Consider the following 26,604-nt stretch of genomic DNA (forward strand, 5'->3'; position numbering starts at 1 on the left):
CCAGACGCTTGTCTGATCCGGACGGGCAGTTCTGTTCCCAGATGCTTTCGGCGCTGCTGGCTGCCTGTTTGGGCTGCTGACGGGGCTGCCGTCTTCTATAAAGAAAAGAAAGGGACCTCAAACCTTTCAGATCACGTTTCCTCTCCTAGGAAGCTATTGAGCACAGGTAAGAAATATCATTACTTGCTATTTAGAAACTCAAGCATGGAGATGTGAAGTAAGTGATAAGACAGAAAAGCGATTGAGAAAAATTTAACTTCTCTCACATCACTATGATGGGAGACTAGTTGGTAACAACATAAGGAACATAGATAGCACAGTCAGAGGAAAATTTTTCTCTCTTTTAGCCACTCTTGGAGAGTATCACTTTAGAGAAAATGTTCTTGATCCCATGACCTCTTTATACTCCTAAAAATTATTGAGGATCCTGAAGAATTTTTGTTTCTCTGGGTTATTTATTGTATTACTGTCATTTGCTATGTTAGAAATTAAAACTGAGAAAGGTAAAAAATAATGATCTGTTTATTTGAAGATAACAATAGGCACATGACATATTAGCATAAATAACTAAATAACATTTTAAATTATGGATAACTATATATTTAAAAAAAATCTCCTGTGAAGAGTGAAATTGTTTTCATTTTTACAAATCTCTTTAACATCTGGCCTAATTAAAAAAAACAGGCGTATTCTCATCTGCTTCTGCATTCAGTCTGTGCAATATCACACAAAATGTAGCCCCTGGTAAACTCTATTTTACACTTACGAGAGTGAAAATGACAAATTACATCTTAGAATTATTATGAAAATTTCTTTGACCTCATGAACCCCCAAGAATCGCTGCTTTAGAATGTTAAAATAAATAAGCTTCTCTTTAAAGGGAGTCTCAACTCTGAATCAACTATTTTAAAAGCAAACAAAAAATTAACACAAAATCTTGATGGAATCTGCATCGGCACCCTTATGCTGGGCTACATTGAACAATATTATAGCGTTCCCCAGGAGAATTTTATTTCACAGCAAGGAAAGGGATGAGTAATATCTTAATTTGGAAGCATGAATAACAAAAAATAGGACACTTAAATTCTTTATGCCATCTGTGTGTGTGTGTTTGTTGCTCAGTTGTGTCCGACTCTTTGCAACCCCATAGACTGTAGCCCACCAAACTCCTCTATCCTTGGAATTCTCCAGGCAAGAATACTGGAGTGGGTTGCCATTCTCTTCTCCAGGGGATCTTCTCAACCCCGGGATCGAACCCTGGTCTCCTAAATTGCAGGCAGGTTCTCTACCATCTGAGCTACCAGGAAGCCCATGCCTGCATGCAGCTATCTCAAGTTCTATTAAATCTTCCTTCAAAATATCTTTTAAAATCTGGCTTGTCCATAATATCCCTATTTAAATATGAATTCTTACATTAATTCATTCATGAATTCTTATCATAGTTTCATAGCCTTTCTAATCTTTTTCGTTGTGTCATTGCCAGCTCAGTAATCTGCTTTCCTATTGCCTGTGAGATTAAATATGTTCTATGTGATTTTTCCAAGTCCTATAGTCTAACCCACCCTACCTTGTGTTCAGTGCAGGACAGCAGAATTGTTTCACTTCAGTCAAAAAAATAGCTCCATTCAGCCCACCTCTCACCACAGTATGGTGTTAATTATCACATAAATGCTCTTCCATGTACTCCATCTCTTCAATCAAGCAATCAGGATTAAATTCAATTCTCCTTTTCACACAAGGTCAATCCAGCTGTTCTATTTTGGCTTCTTGCTTTGAGTCTGTATTTAACAGTTGATTATATACTGTACACCTTTTATCATTTAATATCTACCCAAATTTTTACCTGAGCCTTCTTCCACTCCCCACCTCTACCATGCCTACATACTTACCTTCATAAGATGGCAAAATCTTGAAGGACAAAATGACTTATAGAACTGAAGAGTTCTATTCTGATCTTGTTGCTGTCAAGATGATTACCTACCTGATTTTAGGGAATTAGTTAGGTAACCTGCTTCTTCATTTCATCCTGTACCTATTCCACAGAATTGGAATTCCACAGCAAAGGTAAACATAATCATTATTGCTTTTCAATTTCAAGACATTTTGACTTTTAATCTGATAGTATGTTTTTAAATTCCCAGTGGCTTAATAAAGCTGGTTATATAATAAATATTCCATTGGTATGTATTGTCTTTGAATTATGAGGAAGTGGTTACGGGGTGTTTGCCACATATAAATGGCTCTTTCTCTGCCACCTTAACTAGAATCTAGAATTATAGAAACCTGGAGCTGGGGGAAAAAACAAAAACTCAAATATTGACCATTCAACACTCTCTTGTCCAAATGAGGAAACTGAGGCCCTCAGAATTAAATGACTTACCCCAGAAAAGATTGGAACGTATGTGGCTTAATCACCATTTATGATTGATGAATGATTTTCTACCATTCACTAGCCCCTGGCTAGTTTCCAAGGCTTGTATAACTAAAACTTCTTATTGATGCAAAGAATCAATTATTCCTGCATATTCCTGAAAGGATCTGTCTGGAGTAGTTTATAACTCTTTAAAAAGAAAAAGTTAATAGTCTTGGAATCTTAGCCTGAAATATTCAAAGCATTTTTATCTGATGGGACCTATAATTTTTATAGATTAAAGAAAGCAAAGGAACATGGATGAGGAAGGAAAAGAGGAAAGTTGGGGGCAGTGGGAGAGGAAGAGGAACACAATACTTGTAATCTAACAAAAAAAGTGCTAAGAAAATAAAGAATTCAAAATAAACACTTGCATGAAATAAAAGAGAAAGTAAAACTATTAATACTAGAGAAAAAAAGAAGAATATTTGAGAAATTCCATTTTTAAAAATCTGTCTTCAGCCTTCCCTGTTCTTTCCCTTTCTTATTGGCTTTCAGATGGAGTTTAAGGGTTTTTTGTTTTATTTTATTTTATTTTGGCTGTGTCAGGTTTTAGTTGCTTGGGGCTCTGAAGCATGGAATCAGCAGTGTGGCACGCAGATTTTGTTGCTATGCAGTCTGTAGGATCTTCATTCCCTGACCAGGGATCAAACCCATGTCCCCTGAATTGCAAGGTGGATTCTTAACAACTGGACCACCAGGGAAGCCCCAGAGTTAGTTTTAAGATAGAAAAAAATTTTCTACCAGTCTCTTTACACAGTGTTGTCATGGCAACAAGGTTTATCATAGCAAACATTTATTTAACATTTTTTGAGCTCCTACTGTGTGATAAGCTCTTTCCAGGTGTTGAAGATTCAAAACCCAAAAGACATCTCATGGTCTTAAATAAACTCAGATTGAAGATGGGTGGACCTATTTGTAATCAAAGTAATCTTAATTCAGGGTAATAAGAACTATTCTAGAAGCATGAACACAGGGAGGGGGTTGTGGGCACTGATGAGAGAAGGATTAGCTAAGTGTGGAGGAGTCAGTTTTCTGGGAGGAAATGTTTGAGCTATTGTTTAAAGGATAAACAGTGAAGAAGGGTTTGGCAGGCAAAAAAGGGAGGGGAAGTTTTGGCCTGAGGGGAAATAACTGGCTAAACAGTGGAATGAGGGAGAGTCTGAAAGGAAGAAAAGTAAGGAGAGGAAATTAAAATAGAAGACATGAGAAATGACAAAGGCTAGATTTAAAATCGTGCTGGTGGAGATGGAGAGGAGACACCAAATTCTAGGCACATTTCTGAGTTATAATCTATGGTATTTTTGAGACAGGAGAAGGTAAACAAAGGAATTGAGAAGAACTCCCAGATTTCAGTTTGGTTGGGTAGGTCGTTAGTGTCCAACTCTTTGCAACCTTATGGACTCCTCCCAGGCTCTTCTGTCCTCAGAATTTTCCAGGCAAGAGTAGTAGAGCAGGTTGCCATTTCCAACTCCAAGGAATCTTCAACCCAGGGATTAAACCCGCATCTCTTGTGTCTCCTGCATTGGTAGGCAGATTCTTTACCACTCTGCCACCTGGGAAGCCCAGGTTTCAGTTTGGGACAGGTTATTTGGACATACTTGAGAAGGTAATTCGTTAGTACATCCTACAGTTGGGACTATGGATCTGGAGCCAGAAATTGTAATTTGCAAGTTATATATCCCCCAGTAACTGCCACCCTCTCTCTTTATAGTTAAACTTCCTAAAAGAACAGTTTATATTCAATGCCTTTACTTTTTTTTTCATCCCATTCTTTTCTGGATCTTTGTCCACTTGCCTTCCCTTCCTCCACTTTCCCTAAACTGTTCTACTGTTACCAAAATTTTCTAATTGCCAAATTCAGTGAACAAGTTTAAGCTTGTATCTAATTATGGACTCTGCAGCTTTTTACTCCATCCAGCTCCTTCTTGTTGAAGTTCCTTTGCTTTTTGACTTCCACAATTCTTATCTCTTAGATTTGCAAAACTGATTTTATAATTTTCTCCTCAAGCCTGTCTTTCATTCTGTTTTCTTAATGAGGTAATCACTCAACAAATTGACCAAGCCAGAAACTGAAGTCATCCTCAGTTCCTCCTTTTTCCATTTGACTCTCAACTAATCAGCTAAAAAATGCTATTTAGTCTCTCTTGAATCATGCCTACAGCCATTGCCTTAGTTTGTAGCTTCATCAACTCTTAACTTGTTAAAATTGTTTCTGCAGCTGTTTTCTGGTCTCTGTCAAAATTTATTAATATTTCATCAAATCCATTTTCTATACTGGTGCCAGAGAGAGCTCTTTGAAACATAAATTTCACCATGTCTTTCTTCTATTGGAAATAAGTACTTTCAGAAAAAAAGTTCAAGTGTTTAGCCTACTCTCTTTTTCAAGCTTTTGGCAAACTTAACTACACTGCAAATTGCATTTATTTGAATTGAACTAGGCAGAATCAAACCAATTTAAAATAAAAATATTAATCTCACTTTATAGGCAAAATGAAACATATGAACTCCAAATTATATAGTTTATTTAGAATGACAGTTTCAAAGCTTGTAGGCCAAGTGAGTTGTAAACTGCTGACACTATTGCCACATAAAAGTGTCTCTTCTACCTGGTAAAAATATCTGCTTTCACGTTGGCATATTGTAAGTGAGGCTGTTCTTAAATATCTCAGAAGCTCTTGAGACAAACAGGTTATTGTGGCATTATTTTTATTATAATTTTAGATATTTATTCATCCATTCAGCAAGCATTTATCAGATGTCTGCTACTCACCAGGTTCACAAAACTGAAGCTGATGGTGTTCCTACTCTTATGAAATTTACATTCTAGCACAGGAAAAAATAATAAAGGATATATTTACAAACCATGTTAAAATATTTGAGGCCATATTTTTATGAAATTGTCTAGAAGGTATAATTTTCTTTGGAAATCTCAGCCATTTATTTTCAATATCCCCACCCCCAGTTTGCCTTGGCCCCTTTCATCAAGGCACTTGGATATTCCAAAAGCTCATTCTTTCGCTTGTTTTTGTCTTTAATTGGAGGATAATTACTTTACAATGTTGTGTTGCTTCCTGCCATACAGCAACATGAATCAGCCATGAGTTTATTTATGTATATACATCCCCTCGCTCTTGAGCCTCCCTTCTGCCTACGCCCATCCCACCACTCCAGGTCATCACAGAGACCAGGCCAAGCTCCTGTGTTATACAGCAGCTTCCCACCAACTATCCGTTTTACATATGGTGATGCATATACTTCACTGATACTCTCTCAATTCTTGTCTTTTTTTAAATTTAAACAATGTTTATGGAGAATCATGTGGTTCTCTAAAAAATAAAATAAATGTAAAATAAAAAGCATACCTATGTGTATATATACATATATGTATGCTTATATATTATATATGAACTGAATCTAGGTAATACTGTTAAATAGCCACCAAATGGACAGTCAGTTCAAGATGGTGGCCTCACAAGATCTTGAATTCACCTCCTGCCAAGACCAGATCTACAGTTACAGATAAACCATTCCCTCTGAAAAAGAGCTAAAAACTAGCTGAAATCTCCTCCACAAGAAACGATAAAAGAGCCACATCCAGATGGGTAGGAGATGGAGAAACATGGTTTCACCAAGAACCCCACTTATGGTGCAACAACCCACAATAGAGACTGATAACAGAGCTATTCCTAAAGAGCAAGAAGTCAGCGCCCCACATCAGGCACCCCAGCGCTTGAAAAGATAAGCCCCCAATACATCTGGCTTTGAAATCAGTAGAGTTTATATCCAGGAGAACCACGGAACTGTAGGAAACAGATTCTGCTCTTAAAGGGCTTGTGTGCAGATTTATTTACCGTAGGACCCATCACAAAAGGAGCAGTTTGAAAAGCACCCAGACCAAATCTAAAAGAAGAGTCATTTGCTAATCTTAAAGCATCTGAGGAAGGTGCAGGAGCTGGTCAATACACTCTCCACCTGGATGAAGGCACTGGCAGGTGCTGTTTTGGCATTTTCCTTCTATCTTGCTAGCACTGGCACAGATGAGTGCCATCTTGGTGCTCTCCCTATAACCTGTTAATACCACTGGGCACACTGCACCCCCATATTTCTCTCCTGGCCCTGCCAAGTCCAGGCAGGTGTACACAGCCCACATGGGGGAATGTTCTAGACCTCGTAATTTTGGTGGCTGGAGGGAATGCATTTCTGGGTACCATGAATCTGAAACAATCAAATGAGGAGTTCTCAGAAGACTACCACCCTCAGGGTACTGCAGACAGCAGACTGAAATGTACCTCCACTGTCCCTTGAAAAAGGACTAATGACTTGTCCTGGAACTTCAGGCTGAGGAGCACACTTCAGGTTTATCTCATCTAAAAGCCATGGGGGAACCATCTCTGCACTCTTCTTTGGCTTTGCTGCAGTTCACTAACACCTATGAGAAACGATCTCACACACACTACTATAGCCCTGATTTTTGCCAACTGTAGTCAAAAGGACACCTTCAGATGGCCAGATCTGGAGGCTAACAGAATTTACAATTGCAGTCCCACAGGGCAATATATATTTACATACCTTGAAAACTGCTGCCTGGGAGTCTGGCTTCTAATCAGCCTGAAGCTAGGTGCTAACTGAGGCCTCTCCCTCTGAAATACTCACAGGTTCCCTCAACACTTGGGACCTATCAAGAGTAAATCAGGCTGCATATACAACCACAAAGGTTGAGTGCCCAAAAACTAGGGCAAGGTTAAACATTAAGATTCATCTTTACACAAGGCCATGCCTTTAAGACTAGGAGAGATAACTGTTTTGCCTAATATATAAAAACAAATACAGAAAGTCAAGCAAAATGAGGAATGAGAAGAATATGTTCCAAAGGAATGAATAAGATAAAACCCCAGAAGAAAATCTTAATGAAATGGAGATAAGTAATTTACCTGATAAAGGTTTTAAAGTAATGGTCATAAAGATACTCATCAAACTCAGGAGAAGAATGGATGAACTCAGTAAGAACCTCAACAGACAATATATAGACGAAAGTACCATACAGAAGTCGCAGACTGAAGAAGACAACAACTAAACTGAAAAATACACTAGAGGGACTCAACAGCAGACGAGATGAAGCAAAGAAAGAATCCATCATCTGGAACACAAGGCAGTGGAACTCACTCGAACAGAGCAGCAAAATAGAAAACAAATTTTAAAAAGTGAAGTTAAGGAACCGGTGGGACAAGTATCAAGCAGAATTGCATTGACATTACTGGGTTCTCAAAAGGAGAAGAGAGAGAAAGGGGAGCAGAAAACTTATTTGAAAAAATAATAGCTGAAAACTTCCCTTACCTGGGGAATGAAACAGACGCCCAGATCGAGGAAGTCCAGGGAGTTTCAAAAAAGAAATATCCAAAGACACCAAGACACATTATAATTGAAATATCAAAAGTTAAAGAGAGAATCTTGAAAACAACAAAAGGAAACACAATTTATTACATACAAAATAAGCCCCATAAGAGCATCAGCAGATTTCTCAGTAGAAAGTTTGCAGGCCAGAAGAGTAGCATGATATATTCAACTGGTGAAAGGAAGAAACTTCCAATCAAGAATACTCTACCTGGAAAGTGTACCATTCAAAACCGGAAAAAAATAAATAGCTTTTCAAACAAACAAAAGCTAAAGGAGTTCGTCTCCACTAAACCAGCCTTACAAAAAATGTTAAAGGGACTTTCTTAAGCTGAAAAGAAAGTGCACTAATTAGAAACAAGAAACAGATAAAAGTAAAAATCTCATTATAGAGGTAAATATATAATAAAATTAGTGGATTAATCACTTACAAAATTAGTATAAAGATTAAAAAACAAAGGTAATTTTTAAGACTACAAAATAATTAAGGGATACAGAAAGTAAAAAATTTAAAGTGTGACATCAAAACATAAACTGAGGTGGAAATGAAAATGTAGAGTTTTATAATACATTCAAACTTCTTATAAACTTAAAATATATATTTTATATATAAGCTGTTTAGATATCACTCTCATGGTAACACCAGGCAAAAATCTGTAGTAGATAAATACCAAAAAATGAGGAAGGGATCTAAGCATAACACTATAGAAAGTCATCAAACAACAGAGAAGCTATCAAATGATGAAACAAAAAGGAATGATAAAACAGGCAGAGATTCTCTGGAAGAAACAACTGGAGCTGGTGGAGGCCAAGCACACCATGCAGGCGGAGACCCTGCGGCAGAGCGCAGGCGGATGGAGGAGGCCTGGGCCAGCTTCCAGGAGCAGAGCGGAGTCTTGCAGGTGCGACTCACCGCCGGGGGCAGGACTGCGCGGGCTCGCTCATGGAGGAGGTGGCCAAGGCGGACTGTGAGAAGCAGCTGTTCGGCTTGGGTGCGGCGAGCTTCAGACTGGCGAGGGCCCCCAGGGCCCAGCGCTGAGCAGAGGTGGTGACAAGTGTGGTCCGGGAGGTCGGCTGTCAGTGTGGCATCTTTACGGACGACGGTTGTTTCGCACTCACGTCAGGCAAGTGCTGCTCTGGACACACCCCGTTCTGAGCATGGAGCCCCTCCCTGAGGCCTCGGGCTCTTGGGTTGGTCTTTTGTTAACTGTGTTATTGGAAGAGGAACTTGATTGCCCTTAACACTTTAAATTTCGTTTTCAGTCTCTAAAGAGACCTATTTGCTTGTCAGCTCTTGGGTTTAGACTTTCTACCCAGCATTGTTAAAAGTGTTTATTTCTAACTTTTTAAAAGATACAGTTTGCCATATTGCCACCATCTTGTTCATGGCATTCAGTTGACTTTCATATTAAAGCCAATGCGACAGGCTTCCTTTCCACGTGATGTGGCCATCAGTTCTACTGTGAGTGAATTTCTGTTTTAGAGAGTGTTCATCCTGTATTTCCTGTCTCCCCCTGCCCACTGCACCCAGTCTCCTGTTTGCTGGTTTCTGGAAGTTACACCCTATATTCTGGTTTGCTTATTTGAATGGACTCAGCTCTACCCACCTCCCCAGACACAGCCTGAGAGCCTCTCCCGCAGGCCCTCTCCTCAGCTCTCACGTGTTTGGTCTGGACCACTGCTCCAGCTGACAGTGCAGGGCCCCTCCAGCTCTCTTGTTGACTCCTCACAATTGCACGGAACCAGCCTGAGGTGCTGAGCAGGGGCGGACGGGCGCTGTCGCCGTTGATGGAGCGCGCTGCGTGCTGCCGGCCGTGTGCGGGCCGCTGTCCTCTGCCCGCTGGCCTTCTGCCAGTCACGTCACTTGTGCAGAGAAGGGTGTGGCGAGTCTCCAGGTCTGTGAATCTATTTCTCCCCTGAATTCTGTCAAGCTTTGCTTCAGAAGCACACATAACGCCTGCTGATGGGGAATCTTTGCCCCCTCCTTTCGCATCAGGTCTCTGACTGTATTTAAAGAGCACCTCTTGTCAGGAAGTAATCGGGCTTCACATTTCATCAACAGTTAGAACTCCTGCCTCCTAGTGGGAGGCACAGAATGACTGGCACAGGGGGACCGTCTCTCAGCCGTGTGGCTGCTCCCCCATGAGGGCCTCCCTTCCTGGACCAGCTCCGCGTCTGCCGAAGCGCTTACCTTCCCAGCGGCCGCGTCTCTGCGTCTTGGTGCTGCACTTCCTGCAGCTGAGTGCGTTCTGTGCCAGCTCTGGGGTCCTGCTTTAGGACTGGAGGGTCCCACCCCCACTTACCGTTTCTTTATGCCCCTTCTAGGTGCCTGTTCTTTCATCAACAGGTTTTCTCTTCACCTCTGTCTTATACTATGTACCAACCTTTCAGGTGACTCATTTCTAGATGTTCTGTTGTTTCTTTAGTAGGGTCGTCTGGGTGGGATGGACGCTGTGGGGGTGGGGGTCAGTGCGGGAGGACGGTGTGGCCACGGAGCAGAGCGACCTGAAGATGCTGGAGACAGATACAGGAAGGAGGCGGAGCGACGCCCGCGGAGGCGAGGCCAGGAAGGGACCGCCAGCGGCCCTGAGCAGGCCGGGAGAACACAGGTGCTGTTGCTCCACGGCGCCGTGCTGGCTCGTCTCTGTGAGGCTCACAGTCAGGGTGCTGGGGGCGGCCCTGAGCCCCTTATGGGGCTCCCCAGCTAAATGTGCACTTAGGATTCAAGAGTAAATCAGGGTCCAGCGCAAAAAACAAAAACAAAAACAAAAAACAGGCAGACAAGCAGAAAACTATTAACAAATCGGCAATAAGTACATACCAATCAATAATTATCTTAAAGGTAAGGGGATTAGTTGAGATAGTTTGAGAGAATAGCATTGAAACCTGTAATTACCGTATGTAGAATAGATGACCAGTGCAAGTTCGATGCATGAAGCAGGGTACCCAAAGCCAATGCTCTGGGACAACCCCGAGGGATGGGGTGGGGAGGCGGTTCAGGATGGGGGTACACATGTATACCCATGATCGATTCATGTTGATGTACGGCAAAAGCCATCACAGTATTGTAAAGTAATTATCCTCCAATTAAAATAAAAATTTTTTTTAAAGTAAGGGAACTAAATTCTCCAGTCAAAAGACAGAGAGTAGCTGAATGGATGAAAATACCAAGAACCATCTATATGCTGCCTACAAGACTCATTTCAAACTTAATGAATATATACAGAACACTGCAGCCAAAAGAAGCAGAATACACATTCTTCTTAAGTGCACCCAAGTGCATGTGGAACATTCTCCACGATAGATTGTATGTTACCACAAAATAATTTTCATGAATTTAAGATCAAAATCATGTCAAGCATCTTTTCTCATCACAATGGTTTGAAAATAGAAATCAACTATTAAAAAAATGGAAAAATCACAGATATGTGCAGATTAAAAAACATCCTATGACCAACCAAAGGGTCAATGAACAAATCAAAAGAGAAATTTAAAAATTACCTTGAGACAACTGAAAATGGAAAATTAACATGCCAAAACTTATGAGATACAGCCAAAGGAGTCCTAAGAGGGAAGTTTATAGTGATACAGGACTACCTCAAGATACAAGAAAAATCTCAAATAAATGATCCTACTTTACAACTAAAGAACTTAAAAAAGAACAAATTAAGCCCAAAGTCAGCAGAAGGAAGGAAATAATAAAAAATCAGAGCAGAAATAAATGAAATCCAAACTAAAAGGACAACTACATGCATGTGTGCTCAGTCATGTCCAACTCTTTGCAACCCCATGGACTGTAACCAGCCAGGCTCCTCTGTCCATGGAATTTTCCAGGCAAGACTACTGGAGTGGGTTGCCATTTCCTTCTCCAGAGGATCTTTCTGACCTAGGGGTCGATCGAACCTGTGTCTCCTGCATCTCTTGCACTGGCAGACTGGTTCTTCACCACTGTGGCACCTAGGAAGCCCAAAAGATAATAGAAAAGATCAATGAAACTAGGATCTGGTTCTTTGAAAAGATAAACGAAATTGACACACCTTAAGAAACAAGAAAAAAAGACAAAGAACTTAAACAAGAAAGATCATAAATGAAGGAGCAGAAATTACAACTGATACAAAGAAATACAAAGGATCATAAAAGACTTTTGTAAACATTTATGCAGCAACTAACCAGACAAGCTAGAAGAACTGGATAATTGCTAGAAATACTCAGTTTTCAAAGACTGGACTGAATCAGCTATCAAAAAACTCCCAGCAAACCAAAGTCTAGGATGGAAATATTCACTAATGGATTCTACCAAACGTTCAAAGAAGATTGACATCAATCCTTTTGAAAGTGTTCCAAAAAACTAAAGAGAAGTGAATGCTTCCAAACTCATTTTGTAAGGCTAGCATTACTTTGATACCAAAACCAGACAAGGAAACCAGAAAAAAATTATGGACTAATATCCTTCATGGGTATAGATGCAGAAATTCTAACAAAATATTAACAAACCAAATTCAACAATACATTAATAGGATCATACACCATGATCAAGTGGGATTTATTCCAGGGATGCAAGGATTGTTCACTTCCACAAATCAATGTGATACACTAGATTAACAAAATAAAGGATAAAAATCTTATGATCATCTCAATAAATGCAGAAAAATATTTGACAAAATTCAGCACCCTTTCACACACCCACACAAAAAAATCCTCAACAAAGTGAGTATAGAGAGATCTCACCTCAACATAATAAAGGCCATATTTGACAAGCCCACAGCTAACATCATACTCAACAGCAAAAAGCTTAAATTTTTTAATTTAAGATCAGGAACAAGATAAGTATACTCACTATTGCCAGTTTTATTCAACACAGTATGGGCCCTCCTAGCTAGGGTAATTCATCATGAAAAAGAAATGAAAGATGTCCAAGTTGGGAAGGAAGAAGTAGAACTGTCACTATTTGCAGAAAGCATGATTTATACATAGAAAACCCTAAGACTACACCCAAAAAAAGTTAGAACTAATAAATGAATACAGTAAAATTGCAGAGTACAAAATCAGTATACAAACATTGTTGCTTTATTATACACTAACAACAAAGAACAAGAAAGAGAAATTAAGAAAACAATCCCATTTTCAATTACATCAAAAAGAATAAAATATCTAGGAATAAACTTAGTCAAAGAGATGAAAGACCTATAATGCTGAAAACTATATGACACTGATGAAAGAAATGAAGGTGATACAAATAAGTGAAAAAATATTCCACGCTTGTGAATTGGAAGAAATAATATGATTTAAATATGTGTATTACCCAAGGCAATATACAGATTCAGTGCAATCCCTATTAAAACTTCAATGGCATTTTTCACAGAAATAGAACAATGCATCCTAAAATTTGTATGGAACCACAAAAGATTTTGAATAACTGAAGCAATCTTGAGAAAGAAGAACAAAGCTGGAGGCATTATACTCCCTGATTTCAAACTATTAATACATTGCTAGCTATAGTAGTCAAAACAGTATGATATTAGCACACACACACACACACACACACACACACACACACACATAAACACACACACACAACAGGCACATAGATTAATGGAACAAGACAGAGAGCTCTGAAATAAACCCACACATGTATGACCAGGTAATCTATGAAAAAGGAGGCAAGAATATACAATGGAAAACGACAGTCTCTTCAATAAATTGTATTGGGAAAACTGGTGCCACATGCAAAAGAACTGAACTGGCCCACTGTTTCACACTCTACAGAAAGATTAACTCAAAGTGGATTAAAGACTTACATGCAAGACCAGAAACCACGAAACTCCTAGAAGAACACATAAGCAGACAACTCCTTGATGTCAGTCCGGCAATATATATATATATATATATATTTGGCTCTGACTCCAAATAATGAGACTATGTCAAACAAAAAACCTTGTGCACAGTGAAGAAAACTATCAACAAAAGTAAAAGGCAACATTTGAATGGGAGAACATATTTGCAAATCATATCCAATAAGGGATTAATAGTCAAAGTGTATAAAGAACTCACACAACCCTAACAGCAACAACAACAAAAAACCTGACTTTAAAAATTGTCAGAGGATCTGAACAGACATTTTTCCAAACAAGACATACAAATGACCAACAGGTGCATAAAATGATGCTCAGTATAACTAATCATCAGAAAGATGATTTATCATCTACATATCTCTTAAAATTATCAAAAGAATAAGAAATAGCAAGTGTTGACAGAAATGTGTGGGAAAAGAAACTCTATGCATTGTTGGTAGAAATGTAAATTTCTGCAGACACTATGGAAAACAAAAAATTAAAAATAGAATTATCATATGATATAGCAATTCTACTTCTGAGTATCTGTTGAAAACAAAAACACTAATTCAAAGAGATATATTCAAACCTATGTTTATTGCAGGATTATTCATAATAGGCAAGATATGGAAAATCCTAAAAGATAATGCTGTTAAAATGCTGCACTCAACATGCCAGCAAATTTGGAAAACTCAGCAGTGGCCACAGGACTGGAAAAGGTCAGTTTTCATTTCAATCCCAAAGAAAGGCAATGCCAAAGAATGTTCAAACTACCACACAATCACACTCATCTCACATGCTAGCAAAAGTAATGCTCAAAATTCTCCAAGCCAGGCTTCAACAGTACGTGAACCAGGAACTTCCAGATATGTTCAAGCTGGATTTAGAAAAGGCAGAGGAAACAGAGATCAAACTGCCAACATCCACTGGATCATAGAAAAAGCAAGAGAATTTTAGAGAAAAATCTACTTCTGCTTCATTAACTACGCTAAAGCCATTGACTGTGTGGATCACAGCAAACTGTGGAAAATTCTTCAAGAGATGGGAATACCAGACCGCCTTACCTACCTACTGAGAAATCTGTATGCAGGTCAAGAAGCAACAGTTACAACTGGACTTGGAACAATGAACTGGTTCCAAATTGGGGAAGAAGTACATCAAGCCTGTATATTATCACCCTGCTTATTTAACTTATATGCAGAGTATTTCATGAGAAATGCTGGGCTGGAGGCAGCACAAGCTGGAATCAAGATTGCCGGGAGAAATATCAATAACCTCAGATATGCAGATGACACCACCCTTATGGCAGAAAGCAAAGAAGAACAAAAGAGCCTCTTGATGAAAGTGAAAGTGGAGAGTGAAAAAGTTGGCTTCAAACTCAACATTCAGAAAACAAAGATCATGGCATCCAGTCCCATCACTTCGTGGCAAATAGATGGGGAAACAATGGAAATAGTGAGGACTTTATTTTCTTGGGCTCCAAAATCACTGCAGATGGTGACTACAGCCATGAAATTCAAAGATGATTACTCCTTGGAAGAAAAGCTATGACCAACTTAGCGTATTAAAAAGCAGAGACACTACTTTGCCAATAAAGGTCTGTCTAGTCAAAGCTATGATTTTTCCAGTAGTCATGTATGGATGTGAGAGTTGGACCATACAGAAAGCTGAGTGCCGAAGAATTGATGCTTTTAAACTGTGGTGTTGGAGAAGACTCTTGAGAGTCCCTTGGACTGCAAGGAGATCAAACCAGTCCATCCTAAAGGAGATCAGTCCTGAATACTCATTGGAAAGACCGATCCTGAAACTGAAGCTCCAATACTTTGGCCAACTGATGTGAAGAACTGACTCATTGGAAAAGACCCTGATACTAGGAAGCATTTAAGGCCAGAGGAGAAGGGGACGACAGAGGATAAGATGGTTCGATGGCATCACCGACTCAATGGACATGAGTTTGAACAAGCTCCAGGAGGAAGCCTGGTGTGCCCCCGTCCATGGGGTCACAAAGTGCTGGATACGACTGAGCGACTGAACTGAACTGAATAGGAAACAACATAAGTATCCATCAATGGGTGAATGGATAAAGAAGATGTGGTGTATATAATGGGATACTAGTCATTAAAATAATGAAATCTTGCAACAACATGAATGGATCCAATAGTGTTATAGCATAACACTCATTTATTTCACTTAGCAGTGAAATAAATCCAACAGAGAGATAAATACTGTATAATTTCACTTATATGTGAAATAAAAAAAAAATGAAACAAAATAAAGCTCAGCGAAAACAGATTAGTGGTCAACAGAGGGGAGGGGGAAGGGACAGGCAAAATGAATGAAGGGGATCAAGAGGTGCAAACTTCAAGTTATAAATAAGTTATAGGATGTAAAGTACAGCATGTACACTATAGTCAATAATATTTTATTACAAATTTGAAAGTTACTAATAAATTATCTTAGAAATTCTTATCATAAGAAAAAGAATTTTTTTTAAAGAATTTTTGCAACTGTGCAGTAACAGATTGTTACTAAATTTACTGTGGTGATCATTTCACAATGTGTACAAATTTTCCATAATAAAAAGTAACAAAAGTAGCCACCAGGTAACAGTTTATATTAGCTTAAAATGAGTAAATTGTTTTCAACTGGGTTTTAATTTCCTCCTTCCTCTATGTATGTTTGGCCTCTAGCAAACTGTGCTAGAAAAAATTTGAGTCATTTCTCAACCTCTAAGTATAGGCGTATAAACTAATTGACAGCTTTGTCCTAACCATCTTCCTTGGAGGACCAACCATAACTGTCCTCAGGGAGCCATGGACCTCTGAAGTCTAGTAGAATTTCTTAATCATTTCTGTGACATGGACCCCCCACTCCATGGCCAGTCTGGTGAGTCTGTGGAATCCTTTTCAGAATCATGTTTTTATATGCATAAAATTAAATACTTAGGATTAGAAAGGAAATCTTTCATAATTAAAGAGTTACCAAAAAAATTTTAACAAATTTTAATAGGTTTATATGTGAGTCTTTATTAACACGTTAAATAACAAAATGTCATGTTGAAAATAATAACGTCCATATGTTTCAAAGTAGTAATGAGCCATATTTCAAGATCTCTGCAATAATTATAATACAGTAGAAAATATGTATGTCTCTTAATGATAGTCACAGATACTGTGAATAATACTGTGGTTTGTTTCCTGCAGCATAATGGAAGGAACTGTTAAATTTCAGTTAGAAGTTGGTGAAAATATTTGTGAGGTTTTTTTTCCCCCTATCCAAGAACTCTTGCTCCATAAACAAAGGTCTGGAACGATACACACCATTTTGGAGTGAGGTTGGGTGGAGTGGAACAGAGGAAAAGAGCAAAAAAATTCTTAGCATTTTCAAATTCTGTATTATTTGATTTTTTTTAAACAGAAAGATTGTATTTATGTATTACTTGTGCTAAAAGCATAACATAGTCCAGTCCAGACTCCAGATCAAAAGCTCCTCTGGTTCAGAGAGGGAGCTATCAAATGCAGAGCCCTTCAGCCTCCTTCTACCCCACCCCCACTCCCAGGCAGAAACACCATTTTTAGCTTTGCCTCACCTGTAGCACTTTGACAGTGAAGTCACAGTCTTCAGTCTTTCACTCACAGGATCCCATTGGTTGTAAGGGTGAGACAGAACCAGTCCCTAATGAAAGGACAGGATTAGATATGTTTCTGGCATCCTATGTTTATACTGATAATATATGTATATTTCCAACAAAATACTGGAATAGTAAATCAGTTCAATAATGGACTACTTATCCTCCCTTTATAGCACTGTTTAAAGAGAATATACTTCCATTATCTAGGTTTCAAATATCTCACGGTTTGCAAGAGAACATTTGAACACAGGCATTCATAAACTGAAGACTCCTGGCATTTATTAAATGTCCAGAGTGTTCATCAGCATGCTGGACTTCTGAAATTGGAAGTAGAACAAGGCAGTAAGTGGTAAAAGATTCCTTTCTTGTAAAAGGAACAATCACTACCTTTTAACAGATGACTGTTTGCTTTCATTAGGCATAAAGATGGCTGCAGAACCAGTAGAAGACAATTATTGCATCAGCTTTGTGGAAATGAAATTTATTAACAATACACTTTATTTTGTAGGTAAGTTCAAAACAGTGGGCCAAATACAGGGTTTAGATATATGTATCCAACTAGAGTTTGAGCAAGCTCCAGGAGATGGTGAAGGATAGGGGAGCCTAGTATGCTGCAGTCCATGGAGTTACAAAGAGTTGGACACGACTGAGCGACTGAACAACAACCATTCAACTAGAAAAGATGTTATAGGCAAACTATTAAGTGACTTGTTTTTTGTTACCAAATTCCATTGTAATACACACACTTCTCTGGAAAAAAACATTGGGCCTCTAGAAATTAGTTGTAGTATGTTCAAGGTCCCAATACTTTGTCCTGCCACCTGTCCTGGCATTTAGTTCGTAGTAGCCCACCCATAAGGTGGCTGCAGGTGCATGTCATGAAAATCCCACAAAATTGGATACATTTGGGCAATACAATTTCCCAAAGCAAATGGGAAAATTGCATAAGAGATATGTATCTTAAATCTAGGGCAATACAATTTCCCAAAGCAAATGGGAAAATTGCATAAGAGATATGTATCTTAAATCTAGAGTTCTGTGAGTTATTTTATGTAAATATGTTTGACAAATAAAAACAAATTCTTATGATTAATCTTCCTTGGGCAGTTTGGCTTCACTTGAAAGCTTCATAGAAAGTTTCTTCAGTGACTTTACATTGAAGCAATAAATTTAAGATTAAAATCTATCACTTTATAAAATTTCTTCTTAGCTACAAATTTAAATTTATGAAACCTAGATTTAGGTTTTATACCTACCATACCTGAGAACATACAAAGTCTAATTAGCTTCATTTTATGGGAACTTTTGTATGATTATATATTTTTATGGAGACCACCAAAGGCCATCAGCAGTAAGATATGGGTTAAAGAATACAGAGGGGCAGAAAAGAGTAATAAAAGGGTTTGTGAGAGGACATTCTGAGTTGAAATATAGAATTAACATATTTTGTTTCTTTTTTTCCCCCCTTTAGCTGAAAATGATGGTAAAGTATAACTTTATTTCTCTTTCTTTGCAAAATAAATAGCTACTTGAGTAAACATCCCACAGACACATTCATAATACCATTCTCAGCTGATAGGAACTGATACCAGTCTATTTGAGAAGCTAATATTCCCTCAAAGGAATGTGGACTCACTAGCACTGCCTTGGAATAAAGATAACTATAAGGGATACAAAAAAGAATTTGCAACAAAATATGTTTCTCCCAGCTGAGGAAATTCTTAGCTATTAGAATCTCCAAAATAGACCTTGCCTGTTACACACATCCTGAGGTTAGCAGAAAGTCACGGGTTCTCTGGAGTACATAGGAACAGGGTACTGAAGGATGAGAATTGTTGCCCCAAATCAGGAACATCTTCCTTCTTCAACCCTCCCCCTCAGAATGGTCTGGAAAGAAGCCTGGCAGGCTCCCGGGGTGCAGGGGATTCTGGAAGTAGAGGAGAAGGGGGAGGGTAGAGCAAACAGACCAGTGAGGGTGAGTCAGTAAGCCTTCCTAAGAAGTGAATGTACCCAACCCTTGCCCCTCTGGCATTCAGAGAGGCTCGTACCCATATAACGCCTATGATCTTCTAACAGACCCCCAGATTATTAAAGGTCACTAGTTTCTCATGCTTTTCCTTAAAAGTAGCACTTTCCCCATTCTTAACATGATCCCTACTAGACCAAAAGTAGAAAACAGGAACTTTTGAAAAATACTATTCGTTCAGGTTTCTTTCTTCAGATTTATTGAGATACTATTGTCATATAACTCCATGTTTCTGAAAGATTGCTGTACGCCTATTTACTTGATTCAGCAAGTACTGGCATCTGTATCTCTGGCACTGTGTTAGGCACTCCGATACAATGGTAAGCAAAACCCAGTTCTAATGGGAGAAGCAGGCACATTAGGAAGACAATTGGAATGTGGAGTGTTACAAGGGCACGGGATGCTGTGGGGGCACATAGCAGGGCACCTAACTTAGCCTAGTAGGTTCTGGGGGCGCATTTTAAAGGAGGACAGAATTGAAAAGTCAATAGGGGTTAGCCAAGAGAAGGTATTCTGGGCAGAGATGAACACATGCAAAAGATGTAAAGGAAAGCATGGCATGTATAAGGACTCGAGTTATTCAGAATGGGAATAGAGCGGCAGTAGGAAAATAATGAGAGAGGAATGAAAAATAGGAGGCAGATCCATAGTTTCTCTTATTCTGATATATGGAACCTCAACCTTATGTTTGGGTTTTGGGGATTCATTAAGCACAATATGTATGATGTAGGATACAGATTAGTTTTCTGTAACAAAGAGATCCCAAAATAGAGTAACTGGATAAGATTTAAAAAAAATACTTCTCTTGAATATAAATCCAAGTAGGCAGCAGTTCAGTATTATTATGGCTGGATGCAGCCTGATGATATTGGAATCTAAAGTTTTTCTTTTTCTCTTCCATCATCCCCTAGTTGTTGAACTCATCTACATACTTGAAAATCTTCATCACACTTTCTGAATCTATATCCCAGCTAGCAAGAAAGTCTTCAAAATAAGAGGAAGACAGGTCCACTCTTTTCAAAGAAAGGCTCTATTTAGAAGTTGTAAACATTAAGTCCACTCATATTCCATTGACTCAAATTTAGTCACATAGCACAAACTGCAAGGAAAATATGGAAAATATAAACTTTATTCAAGGTGACCATGTCATTCATTAAAATTAAAAGATAACATGATCATCTCTCTGAATGTTAACTTTAGTTAAGATTGAATTTTAATTCCTTCTAGCTTCAGTATAAAGAATTGCCGTGTGGACAATAAAAGGGGATGCCAATTAAGAGGCTATTATTGTAGTCCCTTTAAGAAATGATGGTGACATGAATTAAGATAGGCACAGTGGGGTGCCATTGAAGAACTATGAATGGATTAAAAAAAAACTTGGAAAAATCAATAGGACATGGATTTTGAAGAGGATGGAAAGAAAGAAAAGATGATGCCTATGTTTTTTCACATAGGCAATTTGCACTATTCAGTGAAATAGGAAACACAGGAGGAAGAGCAAGATGGAGAGGTTTGAGAGGCAAAGAGGAAGATAGAAGATGTATTTAGTGATGGTGATTGATGATCTTATCTGTATGACTTCCAAGTGGAGATGTCCAGTAGATTTTTAGACATGTGGTTCTAAACTCAGGATAAAAATTTGGGCTGCACATGTGAGTTTTTTTTTTTTTTTTTTTCTTTTTTTTTTTTTTTTTTTTTTTTTTTTTTTTTTTTTTTTTTTTTTTTTTTTTTTTTTTTTTTTTTTTTTTTTTTTTTTTTTTTTTTTTTTTTTTTTTTTTTTTTTTTTTTTTTTTTTTTTTTTGAGGTGCTTTAAATCTCAAAATGAAAAGCTTTATGTTGTTCTGATTATAAAAATAATTTGTTAATTATAAATAATTCAAGGAATGAAGATAAGAAAATGGAGAAAAATTAAAACATGAAAATAACCCCCAAATATTCATTGCTATTATTTTGATGTTTTATACATATATATTAATAAAATACCATACTTAAGCTTCTTTTTCTAGTTTAATATACATGGACATCTTTTCATGGCAATTAATAATTATTTTAAATCATAATTATACTAAATTCATGATAATTCATAGTAAGGAAATATCAAAATCTATTTAATCAATTCCCAACTGATGAATATTTAAGTTGTGTCCAGTTTGTTTTTATTATTAATGTCATCCCGTAAACATTCTTGTAGAGAAATATTTACACATTTGTCTGCTATCTCCTCAGGATAAAATCCAGGAAGTAAAATTGCTGAGTTGATGGAAGAGAGGGAATGATTGACTCGTGGAAAGTACGTTACACACAGATGAGTTTAGCCTTAGATACCAGAAGAGGCCCCATTTTCACATTTCCCTTGGGATGAGAAGGGTAGAGGAAATAAGAGGTGATGCCATAGTTAAGTTTGTAAGTGAAGTAGCAGGAAATCATTTGCTGAAAGTGAAAGCAGAGATGATAGTGTAGAGACACTGAGGAGAATGAAGAAGGCTTGAAATTGCAGCTATGGCCTATGGAAGAGAATGCTGAGCTGGAAAAGAAGGTTTGTTATTGCACCAATTTGTACATTTGTATATTTGGTTACCAGCAGTGCGTTCAGCAGCCAGGTTTAGAGTTCTGCAGTGGAAAGATAAATGAGTTTGGGATTTAAGACAGTGGCAAAGGGTATAAATGATGGATCATGAGGTCCAGGCTGCATAGAGAAGGAAGGGAAGACAGGAAGAAAATCAAGAATCAGAAAAACTAGATAAAGTGAAAGAAAAGTATTAAGGAGACTAAAAAGATAGGAGATTGTGGTCAAAAGCAGGATATTTGAAGATTTAAAAAACAGAGTGGTTCTGAGTGATAACAAGAATCAAGGTGTCCCCTGGAAGTCCATTTAAAAACACTGTACAATTTTACCTTAGCTTCTAATACAGAAAATTGTGATTGTTATTGAAAATGGAATGTGTAGTATGCCTATTTGTAAATTTGGAAAAAAGATTTTTTTAATGGGATTTCATGTGCATTTTAGAAGACCTGGAATCAGATTACTTTGGCAAGCTTGAACCTAAGCTCTCAATCATACGAAATTTGAACGACCAAGTTCTCTTCATTAACCAGGGAAATCAACCTGTCTTTGAGGATATGCCTGATTCTGACTGTTCAGGTATTGTTAATATACATTTGTAAATATGGAAATAACAAGCTACTTCTTCTTATTCCATTTAACTGCTTACATTTTCTGTGATAGACAGTAGCTTACATGAAAAGTCATAGTGGTGGAATTTCACTGACAAGAAACTTTATAGGGAATCCATATTTTTTAGTTGGGCTGAAAAAATGATTCTATAAAGATAGTGCTAGGGGTCATGCTGTTTGAACCTATCCTTAGATCATCAATCCCTTCACTGTAACAACATTAACTCTATGTGATCTCCATTGAGTTGGATCCTTAATACCTGCTGGTGATAGCTGAAATTGCTGATAACATTTTCAAAACTCAAGATTAAATATAAATATATAAGCACTTCAAATAAGTCTATCTTCCACCAGAAATTTAGAGTGGCTTAGAAAATGTATAAGTTTACTGTGCCTTCCAGGGTATGAATTTCAAATATGAGAGTTTAGGCAGAGTTGGAAAAGTGAATGGTGTACTCTTGAAAAATGCTCAATTTTTAATCTTAACAGATAGAGCTTTAATATTCTATTTAGTGTTTAAAAGTTAAAGAAAATCTTTTAGAATTCAGAATATTTCTAACACACTTAAAAAGCTGTTGTATTTATATTATAATACATACTTAAATATGTTTTAAAGAATGTATGAATCTTTGTACATAGTCTCCATCTGCTAAGTGACTGAATCTCAGAGCGTGGGATTGGAGATGGGCCTATTAAGGACTGTCTTTTGGCTAACTCCCCTAAATACTTATTTGCAAAAATTCTTCTAACTAATGTTCTCATTTTATTTGCAAAAATTCTTCTAACTAATGTTCTCATTTATTAATGTTTGTTTCAGATAATGCACCCCAGACCATATTTATCATATATATGTACAAAGACAGCCTCACTAGAGGTCTGGCCGTAACCATCTCTGTGCAGTGTAAGAAAATGTCTACTCTCTCCTGTGAGAACAAAATTCTTTCCTTTAAGGTAAGACTGAGCCTTAATTTGTTTTAGTCATATTTATGTGCAAAATTAGAAAACCCAAATATCCCCAGTCCAACCTTTTGTCTGGACAAGAATAGCAAGAAGTAGAGAACCATTAACATATTTACTGAAAATTGTTAAACTCTTTAATCTACTGTAATAACATCATTGTTTTTTCGATCTTGCCATAGAGAGGGTTTTCAACACTTGTTTCATAATCCAGGTCTTCTGAATAATCAACCTATAGATAAATAATAACAGAATAATTTATGAATTATTTTATTTTAAGAACTGTATGTGGCTTTCCAGAGTAAGTCCTGCTATAAGGAATGAAGTTAATAGTTCTTCTGTAAACCCTCTACTGTGTAAATTATGATGATAATATTTTAACCCCTAATCATTTTGTTCCTGCTTCTTAGCCTAAGTCTTGCTACAACCTTGCAACATAACATTCAGTTGATATATGTTATTTTCAATGTTAATCTAAGTGAACAAAATTAATAGGATCAGTTGTAAAGTAATGGTATGATGTATCTCAAAGCCAGATATAAATTCTTTTTGGCCACTGCTTGTTTCTCTATTCTCCATCATTATTTTTCTCTAGTTTTTCCATTATTATTAGATAAACAACCAACTGTAGATATGAGTTAACTCAGAAAACTTTCTTCCCAATGAGAGCAGCCAGGGGATGCTCACATATTGGCAGTATTTCAAAAGTGAATTTCATGTCATGAAGACTTTCTGAGTGGAGATTTGCCAATAAAGAACTACAATAAAGATCACCCAGTTCACACTGAAAGTTAGAGTAAGACCTTCACAGACATGCAAAGGAGCAACTTGGGACAGAAGGAAAAGCCACACTAAAATATAATCCAAGTAAAATCAGTGCATCTGTAACAAATAGAGCTTCCAAAAAAAGAAAAGAAAAACCCTTAGCCATTCCCTTCCAAGCAAAGTACCACCCCTTCAAGTGACAATTTGGAATCCCTGTTCTCTGATCTGTCAGTCAGGAAGCTCAGTTACTATAATGGCTTTAGAAGCCTGGAGGTGGACAGGCAGGGTGGAGAGGATTAAGCATGTTGTTACTTAGCAACAAAATCAGAAGGGAAGGAGGGAGATGGCCAAGCTCAAGCCATGTGGGATAGAGGAAAACTAATTCAGCTGCGAGATAGGATCAGAAGCTGGGAAAAGCCTGATCTATATGTAAGTGGGGGCTTCCCTGGTGGCTCAGAGAGTCAAGAATCTGCCTGGAATGCAGGAGTCCCAGGTTCAGTCTCTGGGTTGGGAAGATTCCCTGGAGAAGGGAATGGCTACCCACTCTAGTATTCTTGCCTGGGAAGTCCCATGGACAGAGGAGCCTGGTGGGCTGCAGTTCATGGGGTCACAAAGAGTTGGACATGACCGAGCAACTAACTCTTCACTTTCACATGTAAGTAGACTCTTACTGAGAGATTGGGGACAGTGTCAGGAAGATGAAAATAGTGCTTGGGAAATAGTAGAATGGGATAACTAGTTTATTGTGTCATTAAATCAGATTCACACTTGTTGATAAAGGACAAAGGTCAAGAGTTATGGCTTTATAAATTCCAGTTGAGAAGTCTGGGAGGAAAATCCAGGTCCTTTCAGGCATCTACAGAGGATACTGGGGTGCTCTTTTGGGTCTGGAGGTCTCTTTGTCAGTCCTTGGTTAGGATCATGAAGATCTTTGCTACCAGAGGGTGAAAATAAAGTTCAAATATTCTGCTGGTTCTGGGATTAACATGGAAAGAACCTGAAGAGGTCCTCACATTTTCTAGTCCATCCTGAAAAGTAGGCATGATGCGCTAATGGGAAGAGCACAGGCAGTAGTGTCAGTTAGGTGACCAGCAGGGTTATAGTTTCAAGGGATCTAGCCATTCTTTGGAAAACCCCATTCTGCCACTGAGATGAAGGACTCAGCACCTGACCTCCCAGGGCAGGGTCCAGCCAAGAGACAGACTACCTTCAGGACAGAAATTCAGGATTACTATGGAAATGAAATGCTTGGCAGGGAAGCACCAAAAGTTGCTGACCAAGCCCTGGAACAAGTAACAGGTCTATTTATAGCTGGTTTCGGTTCTTGGCTCCACTGAAGGAAGCAGCTGGGATTCCTGCTCCTTCCTGTCTGTCTCACAGTTGGTTCACAAACTGGAGCTACCCTAGGCTTATGGCTGAAGGTCATCAGTGTCTACAGTTGTGAATGGTTGAAGAAGACAAGAACTGATATTAACCTAAAAAGGCTGTGGCCTTTGCTGGAACTCTACTTCATCTTGAGCAGATAATGGATTCCACTGAATGGCAAAGGAGAGAAGGAAATCATCTGATGGATATATTGGGAAAAACAGAGGCCCGGACCTAAATGTGCACTGCATGGTGGGGAAAGCCAAAATGGTCAAGAAGAATGGAAGATTAGAGATTAAGAGGGAGAGGAGATCAGTATTCCTACTTTCAGAGATTTTTTTTCTTTATTCTTGAGAATATAAACTTTCAGTTCTGTGCATCTTTAGTTCTGTGCAATATTTCAAAATAAACCACACATATTCAAATCGGTCATGTCCTAAAAAAATTAAGCAATTTTTTTCTTTATAGGAAATGAATCCTCCTGATAACATTGATAATGAAGGAAATGACATCATATTCTTTCAGAGAAGTGTTCCAGGACATGATGATAAGATACAGTTTGAGTCTTCATTGTACAGAGGATACTTTCTAGCTTGTGAAAAAGAGAATGACCTTTTCAAACTCATTTTGAAAAAACAAGATGATAATGGAGATAAATCTGTAATGTTCACTGTTCAAAACCAGAACTAGGTATTAAAATGGCATAGTTTGAACTGTCTGAGTTTTTATCCTTCAATAAGATTGTAAGTTTGAACCTGTAATGATAATGATAAAATGAATAATGCTCTCAAAGATGTCACTGAAAAATTAATAATAAGTTTTTGAAAAATTAAATTGACTTCTTCTTGTCCAGGTGAATAAAATATCTGTATAGTGTAAAAAGAATGCATAGTTTGAAGACACATTGTACAGTGTTAATTGGAAAATAGATTATATTCAATAGAAATGTTTTGAAACTTTGGGGTAATTGGTCCTAATGATGAATAAAACTGATACTTGAATTTTCTAGTTTTCAATAAGTGATTAAAACCTTAAAGATTTTATAAAGAAA

The 26,604-nt window shown here is 37.8% G+C and overlaps 1 protein-coding gene across 1 annotated transcript; it reads left to right on the top strand.

The window, feature by feature from the left end:
* The first annotated feature begins 25 nt into the window (after nucleotides 1-25).
* Nucleotides 26-26,604, top strand: IL18 (interleukin 18). Its single transcript, XM_020882273.2, has 6 exons — nucleotides 26-166; nucleotides 17,685-17,774; nucleotides 18,738-18,749; nucleotides 22,300-22,434; nucleotides 23,284-23,417; nucleotides 26,022-26,604. Exons 2-6 carry the CDS (start codon nucleotides 17,693-17,695, stop codon nucleotides 26,241-26,243), a joined length of 585 nt encoding a protein of 194 aa, XP_020737932.1. The 5' UTR covers nucleotides 26-166; nucleotides 17,685-17,692; the 3' UTR covers nucleotides 26,244-26,604.

This window comes from Odocoileus virginianus, chromosome 10 (assembly GCF_023699985.2).
Source record: "Odocoileus virginianus isolate 20LAN1187 ecotype Illinois chromosome 10, Ovbor_1.2, whole genome shotgun sequence".
NCBI classification, from domain to species: Eukaryota; Metazoa; Chordata; class Mammalia; order Artiodactyla; family Cervidae; genus Odocoileus; species Odocoileus virginianus.

Bases quoted from the DNA above. Each gene is read 5' to 3' on its own strand.
- IL18 (XM_020882273.2), top strand. From the start codon at position 17,693: ATGGCTGCAGAACCAGTAGAAGACAATTATTGCATCAGCTTTGTGGAA. The intron at 22,435-23,283 runs GTATTGTTAATA...TGTTTGTTTCAG, and splicing joins GCCTGATTCTGACTGTTCAG to ATAATGCACCCCAGACCATA. The intron at 23,418-26,021 runs GTAAGACTGAGC...TTTTCTTTATAG, and splicing joins ACAAAATTCTTTCCTTTAAG to GAAATGAATCCTCCTGATAA.